This window comes from Hypomesus nipponensis, chromosome 5, assembly GCF_054491055.1.
Source record: "Hypomesus nipponensis isolate SF chromosome 5, ASM5449105v1, whole genome shotgun sequence".
Taxonomy (NCBI): domain Eukaryota; kingdom Metazoa; phylum Chordata; class Actinopteri; order Osmeriformes; family Osmeridae; genus Hypomesus; species Hypomesus nipponensis.
The window spans coordinates 7,260,864-7,279,668 of NC_140365.1; the positions used below are offsets into that span (position 1 = coordinate 7,260,864).

Genomic DNA, 18,805 nt, shown 5'->3' on the forward strand with positions numbered 1-18,805 from the left:
GAGTGACTTCAGGGGACAGGGGGTGAGAGAGAGACCACCAGCCAGTCAAACACAACCGTGATCATGAGAGGACTTGACAACCCACAGAGAACTCGATGCGTTGATATTTAAAACAAAGTCATTCCAAACTAACAGCCTATCACCTAATCAACTAAGGTTGTTAGGGTAGTGTGTGTGCGTGTGTGTGTCCGGATGGCCTCCAAATGGTCTCCGTTAGAGCAGAGGAGGAGAAGCGCATAGGGAAATTGTTGTGGTGCTGTGATAAATGTGGTATCCTGGTACATCTTGTAACACCAGACTGGCAGTACTGTGGTTGGTGAGAGGGGGGGGGCAGGATTGTCCTGGGGAGAGGGGGACGAGAGACTTGTGCTTTTCATTACCCAGAAAACCCCCAAGTCCCATTAGCTCCCTCAAAACAAGCCACCTAATCTAAACCCCAATCCCGAGACGAACGCATTCGCCACGCCGCATCTTCACAGCTCCCACTGTCAGGACACGATGAAGACAAAGGAACGAGAAGGAGAGGAGGGGGAGCAGGGATGGGGTTATGTTAAACAACCCAGATATGTTGTCATTATGATCTATATCTGTGTTTTTTGATCTGGGAAAATGTTCGGCGCTGTGGCCTCGTTTGCCCTTGCGCTAAATTGTGTTGGTGCTTACCGAGGGCTTAGCTCATCTAATATGAGGCCATGAGAGGGGCCCTGGTGAACCCTGAGCCCTGGTGCTGCTCTCTGGCTGACCTAGACAGAGCACAGGCCTGGGGCTTCAGGACGTACAGTACGATCCAGAGAGAGACGGGAGGAGGAGTATAAGCAGGGAGAGACGAGAGGGAGAAAGACAGAGAGAGAGAGAGAGAGAGAGAGAGAGAGAGAGAGAGAGAGAGAGAGAGACAGAGAGAGACAGAGAGAGACAGAGAGAGAGGGGGAGGGAGGATCTCCAAAAGAAGGCAAAGAGAACAAGGTGAGGAGAGGAGGAAGTGAGAAGGTCTGAGAGGGAGCAGCAGAGGTGTTCAGAGTTCCTTGCCACCCTGGCAGTCTGCTGGCTGCAGATGGATCACGTGTGAGTGACTTCAGGGGACAGGGGGTGAGAGAGAGACCACCAGCCAGTCAAACACAACCGTGATCATGAGAGGACTTGACAACCCACAGAGAACTCGATGCGTTGATATTTAAAACAAAGTCATTCCAAACTAATCAAACCTAATCTCACCTCACCTAATCAACTAAGGTTGTTAGGGTAATGTGTGCATGTGTGTGTGTGCGTGTGTGTGTGTCCAGATGGCCTCCAAATGGTCTCCGTTAGAGCAGAGGAGGAGAATCGCATAGGAGAGACACACACACACACACAGGTGACGGCATTTCCAACAGGCGAGGCTGGTACACCCAGTGGCGTCTTTCTCTCTCTGCACGCTCCAAGGCCTGGGGAGCATCATCAGAGGGCAGGTCACTCATCAACATGTCCACGGGGGTGTCCTGCAATCTGCCCTCGCATTGCTCTCTGGGATCCATTGGCTGGCCTGCGGGAGGCCTGCAGCGCTGTACCCAGCCAAATGAGAACCAGCACGAGAGAGCGTACAGGAGCGCAATGAGCGAGGGGGGACACGGGGCGGGGGGGGGGGGGGATTGATTAGTGCGAGGGTACATACTTGAAGAGATAAGGTGAAACACGAGAAGGGCAGAGGGGCAGATAGGTGGACATCCACTGGGGCACATACTTGGGATAGATAAGAAGAGGGAGGGATGGATAGAGAGATAGTCTTCCATCCCCCAAAGCCTCTTTAATTCCTCTGATCAGTATCGGGCTTCCCCGCTCTGGAGGCTAATGAACACCAGAGCACCCTGGTGTACAACATGTCCCAATGAGCCCCACCAAGTCCCCTCCGCCGCCGGGAATGTTAACCTTGTTATTGAGCAGCCTTTATTTTGACAGTTGCCTGTGGCTTGTGTCACACACACACACAGAGAGACACACACAAGACACACACGCCCAGAGATAGCCATCGCGGGCTGGATCAGAGTACAGGCTGATAGGGCTCTTATCGAGGCCTTCTGAGGCCTTAGCGGCAAAACAGAGGGGTGTCAGTCAGAGGGGGCGGCCAGATAGAGCCTCCATCTCCCCAGAGTGTCACGGCCCTCATGTGGCGCAGGAATGCTGCAGCTCGCGTGTTAGCCACCAGCAGCCCTGGGCCCTGGCACGAACCACACAGCCCGGGAGCTTGTCCTCTCACTGCTGGCCTTCACAGCATATCAGGCTTACGTGTGTGTATGGGTCTGGAGACGTGTGTGTGTGTGTGTGTGTATGTGTTTACGTAGTGTGTGTGTGTGTGGGCCGTCCCAGCCGCCGCGTTGCAGCGTGCCTGAGTCAGCGCCAAGATCAAAGGACAGCTGGTCAGCTGAGCAAACAGGCAGCAGGCAGGACCTGGCCGTAACCCTGGAGATCAAGAGCAGAGAGTGGGTGAGAAGGTGAAGAGGGCCAGGAGCCAGGCTGGTGGGCTCAACTTTGCCCTCTTTGATCCACACTCACTATAGTGGAGGGAAATCCAGAGAGAGACAGACAGACAGACAGACAGACAGACAGACAGACAGACAGACAGACAGAGAGAGAGAGAGAGAGAGAGAGAGACAGACAGACAGACAGACAGAGAGACAGAGAGAGAGAGAGAGAGAGACAGACAGACAGACAGACAGAGAGACAGAGAGACAGAGAGACAGAGAGAGAGAGAGCAACAGAGGACTCATACAGAGTTCAGGAGAAACGTGAAAGACCCATCACACAATACTCCCCTCTTTCTGAAGCCCTGACAATTATTCGCCTATTATTCGATGATCTTTAAAGGAAGAGCCGAGGCCAGTCCTGGTGAGTGAAAGAGATGTATCGCATGATTTACTAGCCAAGGCGGACTGGGAAAGGCCTGGGAATGTTTCCTTGAGGACTCAATAGCAGCCGCAAGGATGTTTTTGTCTTTTACAGGGAACATTGTGCTGGGTGTGTTTGGGAGAGGAGAGACCGGGTTTATGTGAGTGATCCAGGCTTTGGTGCTGAGGTGGTGACTGGAGAAGGGAAGTCGAGAAGCTGGGCATCAAAGGCTGACATGAGGGGACAGCTGTCTCGGAGGTGTGGAGGGAAACAACAACAGAGAGCTGTCAGGGCGCCCCCCCTTCCCCCCCCTTACCCCAAACACCCCCCACCCCAAACACCCCCCCCCCCTCCAGATCTGGTGTCTGCTGACAAAGAGCACACAGACTTTCTCTCTCTCCCTCACACACATGCACGTACTTTGGTGGAATCCAATGCGCCAAGAGGTGGCTTTTAGCATCTGAGTCTCCCTGGGCCATAACACCAGGTAGGTGTCCCCCGCCGCGGGGCCCTTTCCACAGCAGGAGGCGGGGCTTTTGAAGTGTACGTTTACCACAAACACGCCAGTCAAACCTGGGATTAGGCGCTGCGCTTTCACAGCTGCACGGCTGCCAATTCCAAATATGTTAAATATGCTTTTCTTTCTTCTGGCCTGGGTCTTTGTCAAGGATCCGGCCAAGGTGGAAACATAAATAGCGGGGGTTTGGTCAAAAGCCTCCCCTTTGTGAGCCGGGAGGGGGATGTGGCCACCGCTCAGTTCTCTTAGGCCATCAAAACAGAAGATATGATGACTGCCTGAGGGCCCTAATGACATATTTACGAGGCTCTGTGTAATACAAGATATACAATCTGCTAAGTATTTAGTAGAGCGACGCCCCGATAGATTATTATTCCTGCCTGATCTCGAGGAACTGAGAAGCAGAACACGATCCATCAACGCCTCGCCAGAGAACACATGGACTGGTCTGGCTCTCCGCAGCTTCGGATGGGCGCTCCAGGTACTTTTAGGCCGATTTCGAAATGTCGATTTCGACATCGTCACAGTTTCGACGAGTTGCGTTTTGGGATGACCAAGAGAGCCCCGGGTGAGTCTCTGAAGCGCCAGGCGTTGAGGCGTGTGTGGGGGGGCAACGTAAACTCACCCTTTCTGTGCAGGCCGCGGTCGTCCGCAGCTTCTCCTCGATCTCCTTCCCGATCTTCTGCACCGTCACCTGGGTCTGCTTGATGGCTCTCTGGGCCGTGTGGAGCCTGGCAAGAAGCAAACAGGATTCAAGCACCGGCCAAACACCGCTCAATGACATTTATCACAGTACAACAGGAAACAAGTGTCCCATGTTTATACCGGACAGTCCAAGAGGCATGAACTGTATAACAGAGGACGCCTCGAAGATTCTTGAGGATTCACGACCCCCGGAAGGGTAAATAAACAGTCTGCGAAGATGAACAACGAGCTGAGAGTGCAACGTCTATGTCAGCATTTATGTTAGCATGTCTCTTGTGCTTTTTGTTAGCAGGGTTTGTTTGGAGGGCGGAGAGAGGTGGGTCATGAGTTCTGATCATGTACATGTGTGTGATCCTTGAAGCCTTCGTTCACTAGCCTCACTGTTTCTCCTCCTGATTTCCTGGGGTTAATCTGCTTTATGTATCCTGTACCCAGAAATGACTGAAAGTTAATAAAAGTTTAATATGAACAAAGGACAAAGTAGGTATGGCGAATATTGTCTGGGGGGGGGGCTGGGGGAACACAAAGGGCTTCATTAAAAATACTCCATGATGTATTCTTTTAGACTCAAGACACATATCAAGTTCTCAAATACCGCAAACCACAATTAACCACACAGAATTTTAATCACTATTATTTTTTTAAACATTAAACCAGAGGTTTGGATCAAATGTCCTCCTACGGGACCTGAACATATCAAATCTGGAATGTTTCAAGGAACCTCAACAGGTCACCCAATGAACAAAACCTTTTTTTTTCTCTCTTTTTTTCTCACAAACCTTTAAATAACAGTTAGGCCTACAGATGTCAATGTCCTCTGAGGAGATGGAACAATAACAACATCACCAGAGTGACAAGCCAGAACGTTATTGCTGCCATCGATCACAGAGCTGATTAGCTCCAAGCATGCTTTCAACGGCTCCAGATCTCATGTGGAGAGACAGACCGAGCTTCCCACAAAAGTGCGGCCCGGGGGAGACGGGGTCTAAGTACAGCAGACAACCGTTCCACATGGCTGCCATCTTCTCCAGAGACACAAGGGGCTTCCAAACACGAAAGGAGGCCAGCGATTAACAACTGCGTCGAGAGCCTCTTTCGTGTCTAATTTATAGTGGTGCTTACTCGTCGATCTGCATGAATCTCTTGTCTCCCTCTGGCTCCATGCTGAGAATGGCTCCACCGACTCGGCTCTCAGTGGACCATGTGGTTAGCCGGTTCTGGTTAGCGCATTCCCTTTTTGCCATGTTCCCACATTGGAGTCACTTCTACCCCCCCGCCCCGCCCCAAACTCCAAGCCACATCATACGACCTCTATCAGGGACGCATTCTTTCCTCACTTCTCCCGTTCGGTTTATCCGTCGATGTTTCTCACTCCATGTGCTGTTCGGCATTAGTGAACCCTCAGGACCGTCCTCTTCTCACGCTCCGCAGTCAGTAAAACACTCGTGGACGGCGTTTCGTATTCGCAGCCTTCCATCTGACCAGGTAACGCGAAGATAATCCCGCTCAAACTGCAACGTGTCGAATTCTCTCGAATCGAGGCACCAAAAGCCCGGCCAAAACATACAAAGCATTTTGGCAGCGAGCAGCCTCCGATGACAGAGTACCACTGGTGTGTTGGCTGATTCTGGTTACCTTGGTGGGACCACAAGGAGTCTTCAAAAGGCCCAGAGCCTGCAGACACAGTCCCATGTTTGGGCCAAAACACTCTGTGAAAGCCTGGTCCTACACTTCAGCACCTTTTAAACTGTCATCGAGAGCCAGGTGTCATGGTGGTTTTCCTTCCCTCCAAAACCTAGTGCTGTTTTGCTTTAGCTGTGCCTTTCATTCGAAAACTCTAATGCCGTAAGACGTTATGACCGATATATTATCAAGTGGAACAGACCCTCCATCAACTTGTTCTTCAACACTTCACACTTAGAGGCAGGATACTGCGGTGGTCTTTCGGGCCACAAAAGAAAAGAATCTTCACATGCCATCCATCTGCCGAAATGGATCCAAAAGCAAACTAAATTGGGCTGGTTGATGATTGATTTCATTCTCTGTGTGACTGCTAACACCTGGGTCCACACACCCATGTCCCCCCCCCAACAGAATAAGTTCCAACTACAAGCACTCAGATACATTCTCCTTCCGTCATTTTTCGTCTTTGCATCACTCTCGTTCCTCAATTTTCTCAAAAGGCGTCATTTGGCTTAATCTGCCAGATGGGCCATACTCCTCCACGTCGAACGAGTCTGTTGGGGATCTGCTCTACATCATGGGCCTTCAGAGGAAGCACTAAAGGTGCAGCTTCTAACTGGGTTCTACACGGCCGGAGTGGGGCGCAACAACCTTGTGGGCTGCAGCTCATAAGGGTTGCGGTCATGTGGAGAGTTATGGCTTGGGGTTTGCGGTTGTGGGGGAAGTGGAAGAGGGGGGGTTTAGTACTTGCTGTAGGGGGAAAATGACTTCTGCTAAGGTATGCAGTCACTTAAAACTTTCATGATTTGTTTTGTACTCTCCCTAGAGAATGTAACTGAAATCCAGCTAGCTGGGGGAGTTTTGCAAATCCAATGGCCTCTTTCATACCGTTGGATACAAGCTTCCATAGAAACCTTGGGATATTACTGTAGGTGGCATGAGCCCCATTGGAAAATAAATCATCGCTGTACCTACACAACTGGTGAGTTTAGGATTTCCCAAACAGAGAACAAATAATCTCCTCAAGAACCAATCACCTTCTCCCCCATGTTATCCTGCCTGATGAAGCGATAGCTACTGGTGATAGTCCTTGGGAACTTCAGAGAAAAGTCACTTTGACAGCTTTATCTCTTTAGGTGATTGTGACCGAGGAATCTGATATGGTCACTTCCCCCCTAGGTTAACCGAGTTATCTCCCCAGGCTTTCACGCATGTCTGCCCTCATCCCAGCTCCCCAGTCTGGGCCTTGGCCCTGCCCATCAGGCTCCATGTCAGCTTCTGGATCAGAGGAGGAGAGGCTGGGAGAGGTGGGGAGGCCCTGGCCCCCTATGCCCACACTAGGGCACACAAGCCCTGGGCACACCTCCAGACAACACACTCACCCCTGTGAACCATAACAACTTTCCTTTTCTTCACCAGGAGGGTTGGCAGCTATATGACAGCTAAGGCTTCCTGGATAGGACTCTCTGACAGGATTGTGATGTGCTAAACCCTTGATGTGAGAATGATTAACATCTAAAAAGTTACATTCCTTTGACCCTACAGCATTGGCTAGTGTTAGTGTGACTGGTAAAGTCTTATTTTCAACAACGTTTGAAACGTTAAACCCAATGTTTCTCCAATAAACAGATTGCGGAGGTCTTGTTAGCGAGGATTCTTGCAGATGTTGGAATGAACATTTTGATGGATTTACGAGTTCACTAAATCAGTGAACGTTGAAATAAACACAAATTACCTTGACTCTGAGCTTTGAGTCAGTATGTACTAACACCATCCAGTGGGCCTGGATACTTGTAGGGGGGGGGGACTGCCCCTACCCTGAATCACTGTCCATGCCGCCCACCACTACAGCGTGTTTATGTACTTATTTACTCCGCTGACGAACTTTAAATAAATATTTACGACGGTCTGTGTGCAGCCCTACAGCCTTGCAATCAGGTCCGAACAACAGGGAAGAGCAGATGTGTCATCTGGCTCGCAGAGATAAGCCGGAAAAAGAAGTAGGGTTCGAGGAAGAGACGAAACCTCACGTCCTCCGTCCCCTCTGGACCTCCCCGGCGACCGCGTCGGAACAGGGCCCGTCTGTAGGGCGTCACCGCCCTACATGGAGCGGGTGATGGCGGAGGTGTTTGTGTACTATAGGATTAGATAGCTGAAGTCTGGGTAGGACTCCCCTGGCACTCAGCCACGTTCTTTCTTTTCTGCGTTTGCATGAATTCACCCGCCCACCTCCTATCGCTCCGCCGTTTTGTTTTTTTGCTTTTTTTGTTTTGAGAGGCCGATTTGGCACATTTTGTGGCTCTTTTGTGATGGAATGAAAACGAGGATACGGGCTGAAGTGATGTTGTTTCAATGAAAACAGTAAAGGGAGGGAGACAAAAAAAGAGAGTAAAAAAAAACTGTTTTCTTTTGTAGTGCGATATGACAGGATTTCTTAGCTGAAACGCTTTTCTATCAGGTGACAAGAGATTAGGGGCCTTGTTGACGTTCCTCGTCCCCATCTACACCTCCACTTCCTGCGGTTTAGAGATACGGGTCCGACAGGGGGACAAAAAAAAAACCTACTTCCCAATCAGGCCTCCTCTCTGTCAGTCAGTGTGGGACAGCTTCATTTGTCTCCCACGCCTCAATGCGGCTGCTGGAGATTTACGCTTGTTATTCGCCCTGGAAACCTCGGGGTGGTGAGAATGCCGACAAATTTATGACTTGCTTTAATGATCAGATCCAATAGCAATAGCTGTTCACACCATGACCACATTTTTGCCACTTGCAGGAGCTGAAAATACCCTGCGTCGCCAAAATCAGCCAGGTCAAAACAACAGCACTGGGCAGACCCAAAGCAAACAAACACCTTGCACTCTGCTGCATACCTGTGCTTCACTGGCGAGGAATGTCAACACTTTTCACCTCCAATTTCACCATTGCCTCCATCTGCACATGGAGAGATCAGATTGTACCTCCCCGGAAAAATCTTTTTTGGCGGACCTGAACATGCACCGACTCTGAGGAGATGGGTTTTGTGGAGCTGAGAGACGTTTACACGACCACTCTGGGAGGGAAGCAGAGAAGCGAGACGTCTTAAGACAGGCTGCTCCGGTCATGTGATGAGGGGCCTGTGCACCCCGTAGACCGATGTTACCTCTCCTGTCACAAGAACCACCTCCTCACCTCGCACTAAACCCCTAACTGACCTGTCACATCGCTAAAACTGACAAGAGTGAACGAGTGAAACAATAATAATTAAAAAAAAGCTCAACCTCGCAGCAAAAAAACAGCACTTTGTAAACAACGCAGAGTAAAAAATAAAATACAAACGGAAACCACAGCCTAACGTCTTGGTTTAAAGGAGGAACATTATGACAGACGACGTAGTAAGAAACGCGCAAGCCAAGGAGTGGGGTAAGGCCAAGTCCTATTGAGGATGCGATTTAGGAAGGACGCACACCCTCCATCAGCGCTCGGAGATTAGGGCAGACAGCGGGGGCTCGCTGCTCACCAGCGGCCCTCACAGAGAGACTGGGGCAGGCCGAGCCACAGCTTCTACTCAGCTGTGGGGAACAACAGGCCCTGAGTGGAGTCTGGGCCCTGCGGAGAAACAAATCAAACAGGCTGCCGTCCCAGCTACGCACTCCCATTCAAAGGGACGTGACCCCCCCCCCCAAAAAAAACAGGACATACTGGATCCATTCTGCTTCGTCTCGTTAGATGTAGTGTTTAGGACAAGCAGGAAAGGCTTTCTCTAACTGCTTCTCGGCTTAGTGGGGAATTAAAGGCTTAGAACCAAAAAGAATGATTCCAGGAGCATGGAACAAAGGTCCACAGATGTTTTGATGCTGCCTCGGAATACTGCAGAGGTGCTTGAGAACAAGAACAGAATATCCACATTCATACAGGCCTGGCAATTTAGGGCTTAAGGACCCGACTGTACTCTGGAGTCTGGGCCGTGGCTGGTCCAGGGGCTGGTCTCAGGGCTGGCCTACGCCCGTCGTTTAAACAGATCTTCCAACCACATCCTGTGGCGGAGGGCCGCGGCGTTGCGCCCTGCCGCCAGGCGACCTTGCGTCCCACAGGAAGGGCTTATCGCCTCAGTCTCCACAGACACGGGGCAGACCCCTCGCCGACCCGGCAACGCAGCCCACTGCTTCTGTCCACACGCACGGACGCGAGCGAGCGTAAGTGGCAAGTCAGACGAACAAGATCAAGACAACATGTGGCTCTGAAGGGGGGGGGGGGGGGGGGGGGGGGGAGCAGGGGCAGGGGTTGCGGTACAATCATTTTAACAAAGTTAGGAAAAGACTTCTGAACTCATTCACTCGACTGCATGTGCAAAGACAGATGTGTATCGGAGGGGCACTATTAGAATTGTTTCTGCCTCTGTCAGCCAATGTACACACGGCCTGTGTTGACATTAAATCCATTACTCAAAGTCCAAAAGGGAATATGATTTACTTATGCTCTTAAAGACTGTGAATGAGGTTCCTGGAGCTACTTGAGTGCATCCATTTCCAGGGCACTTGAGACCAATGTTCAACAACACCTTATAGTGCCGCAACCACCCAAATTAGGCCTCCGACCAAGACAAACTCGAAGGAAACTAGACAGACCTTCAACCCCACCGGTGGAAACCGTGCCTCTCCGCAACCGTCATCCAACCTCAGCTCCAGCTGATCCAATCAGGTCTTCCCCTTTCCCCTGATTGCAGGTCTCCACTGGTAGAGAGGCTAGCACCTGCAGTCAGCACAGATCTGGGACCGGATGACCTGCGCCTTATTATAACGCTGACCATACCGTTGGATGACCTACAGCTCAAAACCAGATTTTCAAAGGTCAGGACACGTGTACAGAGATCCATGACACAGCTGTGTCATGCTGGCTAACCATCGCTGGCGTTGCTCCAGCCGTGTTCTCTTCCGTCTCCTGGGACGCCAGTCTCTCCCCGCCAGGGTGTGAATCTCCAGCCAAAACCCACAGGAGGCCATGCTGATTGATGGAAAAACGCTCTCTGTTCCGTTTCTGCATCGAGGCTCGACATCTCCACTCCGTTTTCACACGCGCAGCTCAAGGAGGCGTCTTATTCCTGCCCCAATAGCAGCCCCGCCAACCTGGCCAATCAAGAACCTGAAGAGGAGAGGGCGACCCCGGGCATTCATCCCTGTGGGTATAGAAAAAACGACACTACCCATGTCCCTCAAAGCACTGAAACAACCCTCATCATTCTAATGGGTTTATTACACATTATGCGAGCGAGCGAGCGAGCGAGCGAGAGAGAGAGAGAGAGAGAGAGAGAGAGAGAGAGAGCAACAGAGGACTCATACAGAGTTCAGGAGAAACGTGAAAGACCCATCACACAATACTCCCCTCTTTCTGAAGCCCTGACTATGAGAGAGAAAGCAAGCCCTGAGAGAGAGAGAGAGCAGGAGAGGGCGCATGAGAGAAAGAGAGAGAGCGGCAACTGAGGTTTTCCTGTGTGACCCCATCTCACAGCCCTGGTGCTGCTCAGGGCCCGTATCGGACACAGATCCAGAACAAGTCTGGGATTCATTTAAAATTCAACACAGCACATCACTCCAATGTTCCAATTACACTGACAAATTACTGTGTATTTCCAACAAAATGTTTGCGGAGGAAAAAAAAATCCCCCAAAAATGCATACTGTATGAAGTGTTCTTGGCCATTTCCTCCAGCCCAAGTGATTACAGTTAAGGTGTACAGCTAATCCAGTGCTGAGTGTATCATTATCAGCTGGGAAAGCACAATCCAAGAATACAGACAATGTAATGTTTCAACATGCAAACAGTGTAGTCAGAACTGAGGCCAGGTCACAGAGGTTAAACATTCTATAGAATCCTTTACCATGAGGGGTGGGGGTGGAGGGATGGGGATAGAGGTGGAGGGGGACCCTAACGGGAGTGTGCATCTGATGAATCACTCTGAGGCACTGGCCCAGAAGACATGAGCACACCATGGCCTGAAGCCAAGATACTAGCCAGAGACTGGGGGGGGGGGGGAGAGAGAGAGAGAGAGAGAGAGAGAGAGAGAGAGAGAGAGATATAGAGAGAGAGAGAGAGAGAGAGAGAGAGAGAGAGAGAGGCAGACACAGAAGGTCAGCAAGGGGAAGCAACAGAGAAAGGAGTTAGGAGGAGACAGAATCCTAGGCCATAACAGGGGGCCAAACATCCCCCCACCTCCAATTCACCCCTCCAGCCCCCCATCCCTTCCAGCCCCACAATCCCCTCCAGCCCCCCATCCCTCCATCCCCTCATCCCCTCCAGTCCTCCCCAGGCAGCCTCAGGGAAGCTGGGGATCAATGGAGCTGCCTGGAATTCCAGCAAGCCCCACAGGGGACCAGAAGGAGGAGGAACCATGTAAGGAACAACAGCAGCAGCAGGCCCCATAAAGCTGGATGATTCAACCTGGGATGTCCCTTGACGGGATGTAGAGGGGCCATTTTCTGCTCGCATACAAAGTGAAAAACACAAGAGGCGTTCCAGCCCAGGGAGGGCTGCTCAGGGAGCTGCAGACGCACCGAGAGAGGAAGGTTGACGGTGGAGGAAGGTGGTTTTAAATACCTTCTATATAGCACTGAGAGGAAAGGCTATGGGACTTGGCAGTGTTTGTTGTCCCAACAGTGCAAAACGGTTGACTGTTTTTTTTAAGTTAAAAGTTGTAATTGTGGAGGAAGGGTGGATGTTAATCATGGGTTCCCTAGGGGAAGCCCTGCTGGTGCTATAGATAGGGTTTACGGCTCACTACACTCAAATATAGAGCAACAGCACTGTATTATGTCACAAGAGTCTTAATTGAAACTCCCAAGAAAACTTCTAATGCGAAAAGTACGTCCAATGCGAATGTCTGCCACCCCCTTGTGGTATATAATAGTAGGACAGGTCATTAATCTTTAATATCATCAGAGCAGGTAATTCTAATGGAATTCTCCATCTGTGGATTACACCGCTGGCCCATGATGACAGGGTGCCTTGATTTTACTAACTTGATTAGAGCTTTCCATATGTATGTGCTTTCACGTCCAAGTAAAACACTACAGACTGTATTGTTGGCAGCTCTATATAACTTGAGAGCAAAAGCAGATTCATGGTAGAGCTGCAGTTGTATAGTTAGCTGTTTAACAGTGCCATCTACTGGACAAGATGGGAACCATTTCTTTTAAATATATTTTTGCATAATGCTGAGGAAAGGCCTGAGGGTGTGTGTGTGCCTGTGTGTGTGTGCATGTGTGCGCGTGTGCGCGTGTGTGCGCTTGTGTGTGCGTGCGTGTGTGTGTGTGCCTGTGTGTGTGCAGTCTCACCTGAGAAGAGAGAAGACACTGTAGGAGTTTCTGACAGAACTCTGGTCCACCTGAATCAAACTATTCTTCTTCCTTTCAGAGTTGTCCTGAGAACAAGGACATTTTACAACAGGAAAGAGAGAGACAGAGAGAGTACAGCCAAGGTCACTGAATTATACTTTGCCATTTTGCTTCGCAGACTAATCCAGGACACTGACAAAAGGCAGTACCTTCTGATCAAAGTCAGCTGCATAGTAACCATCGTTCAATCCAAAAATAATCTCATTTGGGTTCCTGGAGCGGATCTGTGAGAAAACAAAGAGGAGGTGTGTCACTGGGAACGTCAGAACAGGGCCCTCATAACAGCGGTGACGCGGCAGCGCGCGGCGTGTCTGACCTGCTGGCCTGCGTATCGGAGGCCGTCCAGGTTGACCTTCCACTCGATGAGGAGCTGGTACTGCTGCTCTCGGCCGCCCCAGATCCTCACCACGAAGCTGGACACGGACGTGTCCAGCAGGTCCGGCAGCATGCCAAAGTCCAGACTCCGCCATGTTGGATTCTGCCGGGGTGGGGGGGGGGGGGAAACACAGACAAGAAATAAAATCGCATTTCATGAACATGCAGGGACACTGGGATTGGAAACTTCATCTGACAGTTGGCCCTCAAAACTTGAACTTGAATTAAGGCACTCCGGCACAATAGCAGGCCGTCAGTGAAGGGCCTGGGGATGGGGGGAGCCGAGGTCAACCAGGCTGCGATGCTGTCACTTAACAACCGCCACGTGACGACGTCACAGCAAATGTGGACACATTCAACCTTCATATCCACAAGGCCCTTTCCGGGACCCTTGGGTAACACCAAGCACTCCAGTTTCATAGACTGAACTCCCTTAACTCCATAAAATGTCGGAATTTGAAGGACCATCTGTCAGAGAGCACAACAAAAGTTCTCCCATCATTTAAAGTCTCCAGTGGTTTCCTGTTAAAAGGAATACTGAACTGATCATCTCTTGTTTTTTGGATGGAGCCAGACGCACAGCAAAAACCTTTGCGGACAAAGCGTGTGTGTGCATATGTCTGTGTTTGGCAGAAGGAGGAGGAGAGCACAACTTCTCATAAAAACAGGAAGAACAATCGACAACAGGGAAACGGACAGAACACTCGATAGCAAAGGTCACCGGTGAGGAATGCTGACGTTGTCAACGTTATCATATTCACACACGCTTTCTGGCGGCGGCGCGGGGGGGGGGTTCATCTGCAGTGCATTAGCGCCTGCTGCCCCGGGGGCAGACACAGGAAAGGTAGGCTGGGAAGGAAAACGCCAAGGCCAGCTCCTCGGCCTGGGCTTGGCCTGATAGCATTGCTTTGTTGTACTTGGCTCCATTCAGACAGAATGGAGCAACAAGCTGCCGTTGGTGCATGTGGCCTGGGCAGGGACAGGGCGGTCTAGTACTGTACTAGAACTATACTGGAGCCAAGTCTCCTCCAGGCAAGCAGGACGGGCTCATGACCCACCTGGTGACACTGGAAGCTACGAGAGCGAGGAAGCAAGTCTGATGCTACAGCCGTGTTAGCTGAGGGGAGCATTCCTTGGCACTGACAGAGAGAGGCAGCTGCCTGTTTGTCTGCTGCTGCTGCAGCTTTTAGTCAGACAAGAGACAGGAGGTCCAACTAAAGCCTTATGTGAAGGCACGGCGTGTCCTAAGTGCTCCCGGTTTCCTTCCTAGTCGCTTCAAATATTCATGCTCGGGTACACAACTGGGAATCTAGCATGGAGGATACAGAGAGTGTGTGTGAACAGTTGACACGTCCAGAGGCGTTGTTAAGAGATTAGAGGAACGTGGGAGGCAGCTCTCGATGCGTGTGGACGACCGGAGGCTAGCGCAGCTGGCAGGAATCACAGGCTTTTACACCTCACTGGAGAATGTGATGCACTGTTAACACAGTCACTGTCGGAGTGAGTCTCCAGGAGAAGTGTTGGTGGGAAAAGCAGGGGTCATCATGGGGTCACGTAATCCGAGGTCCAGCGAGAGACCCTGATGTCTCCGTGATCAAAGTCCTTTGGCTCGTCAATTTTGGAATTGATGAACTAATTACACAAAGTGAGACCTTAACTAAATGAATGCCCTGTAAGCGGAACAGAACACTGTCAGATTGTGACACTCACCAGTGAATCCCGGATGACTTCACTCTTGTAAAAGCCTGCAAAGAGAGGACAATGGAAACATCAGAGAAGTGAAATGGACCAGTGCAGGTCAATAGTTTTGGAGAACACAAGCTCAAAATGAAAGATGTCTTGGGTCATCAAACTACTGTACAATAAACTCCCCCCCCCCCCTCCTCAAGGTCGGGTTTCGCTTGAACTTACTAAAACCAAAAATGAGAGAGATGCTTGTCTGATGGAGCATAGAGAGCAGTGGGCCCTACCCCCCCCCTCCCCCCCTCCCTCCCCCCTCAAGCCAAGCAGCTTTGCTTCTCATGTAGAAAGGTGCTTCCACCTCCTTTATGCCTCTGCGGAAAGGGCTCTTCTCTTCCTGCTCCGGATATTATCACAAAAACATATTACAGCTGGAGGCCAATAACCAGGGCCGCATGTGGTCTACCCTCAAAACGTACAACATAACAACCAGAACCAACATCCAATACTACAAAAACACTCCAGATGAATGTATGTCAGGTGAAGTGATTGAGATGACATTGCTGAATTGAGTCTTCAGACTTAAGTGAGGGGGGCTGTTGATCGTGCTAAAAAGGAGTGACCTGGATGGTCGAGGGGAAGAAAAGAGGAAGTGAACCTGCACCTCTGGATATCCGGTCCTCCAGAGAGAGATGGAGGGTGAAGTACGTGTCCAGCAGAGGAGAACCATTCCTATTCACGATGTTTCGGGCAGCGATGCTTCGGAGATGACGTAACCGCCTCTGTGATGGGGGGGGGGGGGGGAGAGAGAGAGAGAGAGGTTAAACTGAGACAAAGAGAAATAGAGTGCAGGGCTATGGACTGGAAGGGTGGGGGGGGGCAGGTGCTTAGTGCCACAGTCGTTAACGTCATACTGTCTGAAAAAGAACAGCGGTAGACTATAACAAATTAGCCCACAGTCACATGCTAGCCATGTACTCCACATTTCCCAGTTCCATGAGCATCTTTTGAACAGTGAAACAAGCCATACTGTACCATTTGAACAGTGAAACAAGCCATACTGTACCATTTGAGCAGTGAGACAAGTAGTCACTGTAGCCTACGGTACACCTCAGACCAGCGAGGACTCTTCTATGAAACACGTTCCAATCCTCCAAAAGAACATGACATCACCGTTGTTGGATATTAGTCAAAAGTCCGCCCTACAAACAACTTGACCAAGTAGTCCCTCCTGCCTGATAAAGATCCTGGTGGAGGATGGAAAGGCTGCATCAACCCTACTCCATCTGACCCTCTTCCTGGAGAACAGGCGACTTGGGACGAGCCTGTGACAGTCAAACAATGGTTCCAAGACAGCCTAGCGCCTCAGCCGGGGTGGGGGTGAAGGGGGAGACATGAGACCCATGAAAAGAGCAGGCCCATTCACCAGGGTTCCCCCACCCCCCACCCCTCCGGCCCAGCAGAGTCAGAGCAGGAAGTACAGGACGTCTACAGAATGGACGAGGCAGGCAGGCATGCAGGCAGGCATGCAGGCCCTCACCTGATCTAGCCCACATTCTCCAGCTCCAGCAGCAGACCGAGCTGCCACTGCCGCAGGCATATTAGGGCTAAATCTAAATCATGGGTTATAGGCCCCTATGAGATTAAGAGCCGCGGAAACAAAAACTTGATTTGTTCAACCAGGGTGCTTTCCCCCCCCCCCCCCCCCCCATTTAAAAATGTAATTTCTGAAAAGAGCTAATTTGACCATGGTTGCTGGGAAGAGGGATTGGGGGGGGAGGGGTCCAGAGAGAGACCATTAGACAGAGACAGTGTGAGAAAGAGGGTGAGAGAAAGTGGAAAGCGAGAGCCTTATACCAGCAGTGCTTGTGGTCACCATTAGAGTAATGTAACATGTTAGAAGGGTCTTAATAAACATGCTTCTAGTAATACTTCTCATGTTCTGTTCCAATAGACTTTTCGTTTGGTCAGAGGTCACATGTGATCACATGATCCCCATACGTGGTAATCTATGACCTAGTGGTCTCATTCACTTGTCAGCCAACTCAACCTTAGCATCGGATACTAGTTCCATTCTCTGCAACTGTACAGTCCTTAGAATGTTAAAGACACATTGAAAAAGCACCCGTATGATACCTGTAAATTGCTCAGATCGGGCTAGGGAGATGGTATTAGTAAATGTGTGAGAGAATAAATATATACAAAAAGAATGAATGAATGAAATAAGAGTGGATATTGTATGCTATAGCTGCAATGGAAATCAAATTCAAAGGAAGGTAAACACAAACTGCAATATATTTGCAGTAGGAGCTTTAAGGAATGAATGCCTGGCGTTCTACCGGTATCTATTATGCATAAAGCATAGTTCCATTAGTGAGTCAGGTTTTAACGTTGGGTTATATAGTTTTTGTAGTAAAAATGGTGGCTGTCACTATGCTAGCTCTTAGAAAGGTGTTCTTAAAAAGACAGCCCGGGCCTTCTGTGTTTGTTAGCTTATTACATCGACCCCGTGACAGTCTTGCGTTTATTCTGGTGCTCGTTGACCTGGCTTGTTGCAAGAAACCTTCTGTATGTATATCTACTTTATGCGAAATGTCATCCTTTCGTTGCTAAAAATGCGATAGCAATATCTGCAAGCTAGCTATTATAACTACGTGGCTATACTGAAACATAGTGATAAACATTAATGATGAGGAGAATGTTTTTTGTTCTTTGCTTAAACTTAAGTTATCTGACTTCCAAGGCTTAGAGTTAGTCAGCTAGCAGTGCTAGTATAACACTAGCCATTTAAGCTAACCGTGCCATAACTCTAGCTTGGTGAGTTAGCTAGTCATGCAATGTAGGCCTGCAATGTTCACTTCACTGTAGCATTGTAGTAAAGACAGCAATAACATTAGTTTTTCTATTAACGTGCGTACTGCAAATACTCAAATATTAAGTTTGAATGCACGTCCTTACCTGCTGAGAGGTGAGTTCTACGTGCAAAGCTCGTGAAGATGAAGATCCAGAGTTTGTGACAGAGGCAGCGGGGACAGCGAGATCCCGACCGGTGATGGAGTTCATCCTATTGGCACCCGGGGCGTTCGCTTCATTCAACAAAATATCCCATCACCAACATCCAGAAACCTACAGTTGTATATATGTATATGCACTCATTAATAGGGAAAGGTGTTCCGACGAAATATACCACCAAACACTCCAGTTAACTAGTTGCTGTCAGACAGCTTGCGACATAAACAAAGTATGGAAAGGAAATCCGCCTTTTTCATAGTCGGACCCCGGAAGATTTCTGATTGGGCAACAGTGGTTGCCAGTCTAATATAGGCGTTACCTTTTAGTCAATGACAACGTCTCGATTTGTCCAATTTAATGCCAATCATTTGAAAAGGGTCGGTTGTTCTTGAGGTGCTCCAATTGAACATGGATAAATTACCGGAATTGTGTTATAGCGTTACCTGCTGGTAACGTTGCCAAACGCATTGGGAACCATATCACATTTTGTGAAATATACATTTAATTTGCATATTTTATTTAATGTACATTAAAAGGTGTGTGTCTGGTTGTGTTGAGTGAATCATTCAGGTTATTTGTTTTAATTTGTAATTGAAATGCACACAAAA

At 49.7% G+C, this 18,805-nt stretch overlaps 1 protein-coding gene across 3 annotated transcripts in view; it reads right to left on the reverse strand.

The window, feature by feature from the left end:
- The window catches only part of uvrag (UV radiation resistance associated gene), a 69,178-nt gene extending 50,739 nt beyond the window's left edge, over positions 1–18,439 (reverse strand). Inside the window, exons 1-7 of one of the 3 annotated variants that reach the window (XM_084697986.1) lie at positions 18,144–18,439; positions 15,850–15,967; positions 15,216–15,250; positions 13,447–13,608; positions 13,280–13,354; positions 13,071–13,156; positions 4,002–4,107 (exon numbers count right to left, since the gene is read on the reverse strand). In XM_084697986.1, the coding sequence (XP_084554112.1) occupies positions 4,002–4,107; positions 13,071–13,156; positions 13,280–13,354; positions 13,447–13,608; positions 15,216–15,250; positions 15,850–15,967; positions 18,144–18,248 (687 nt within the window). In that variant the 5' untranslated portion in view covers positions 18,249–18,439. Of the gene's footprint in view, positions 1–4,001; positions 4,108–13,070; positions 13,157–13,279; positions 13,355–13,446; positions 13,609–15,215; positions 15,251–15,849; positions 15,968–16,251; positions 16,557–18,143 lie in introns of those variants that run through there. The other 2 variants (XM_084697987.1, XM_084697988.1) reach the window with 2 other exon arrangements.
- Positions 18,440–18,805: the final 366 nt, after the last annotated feature.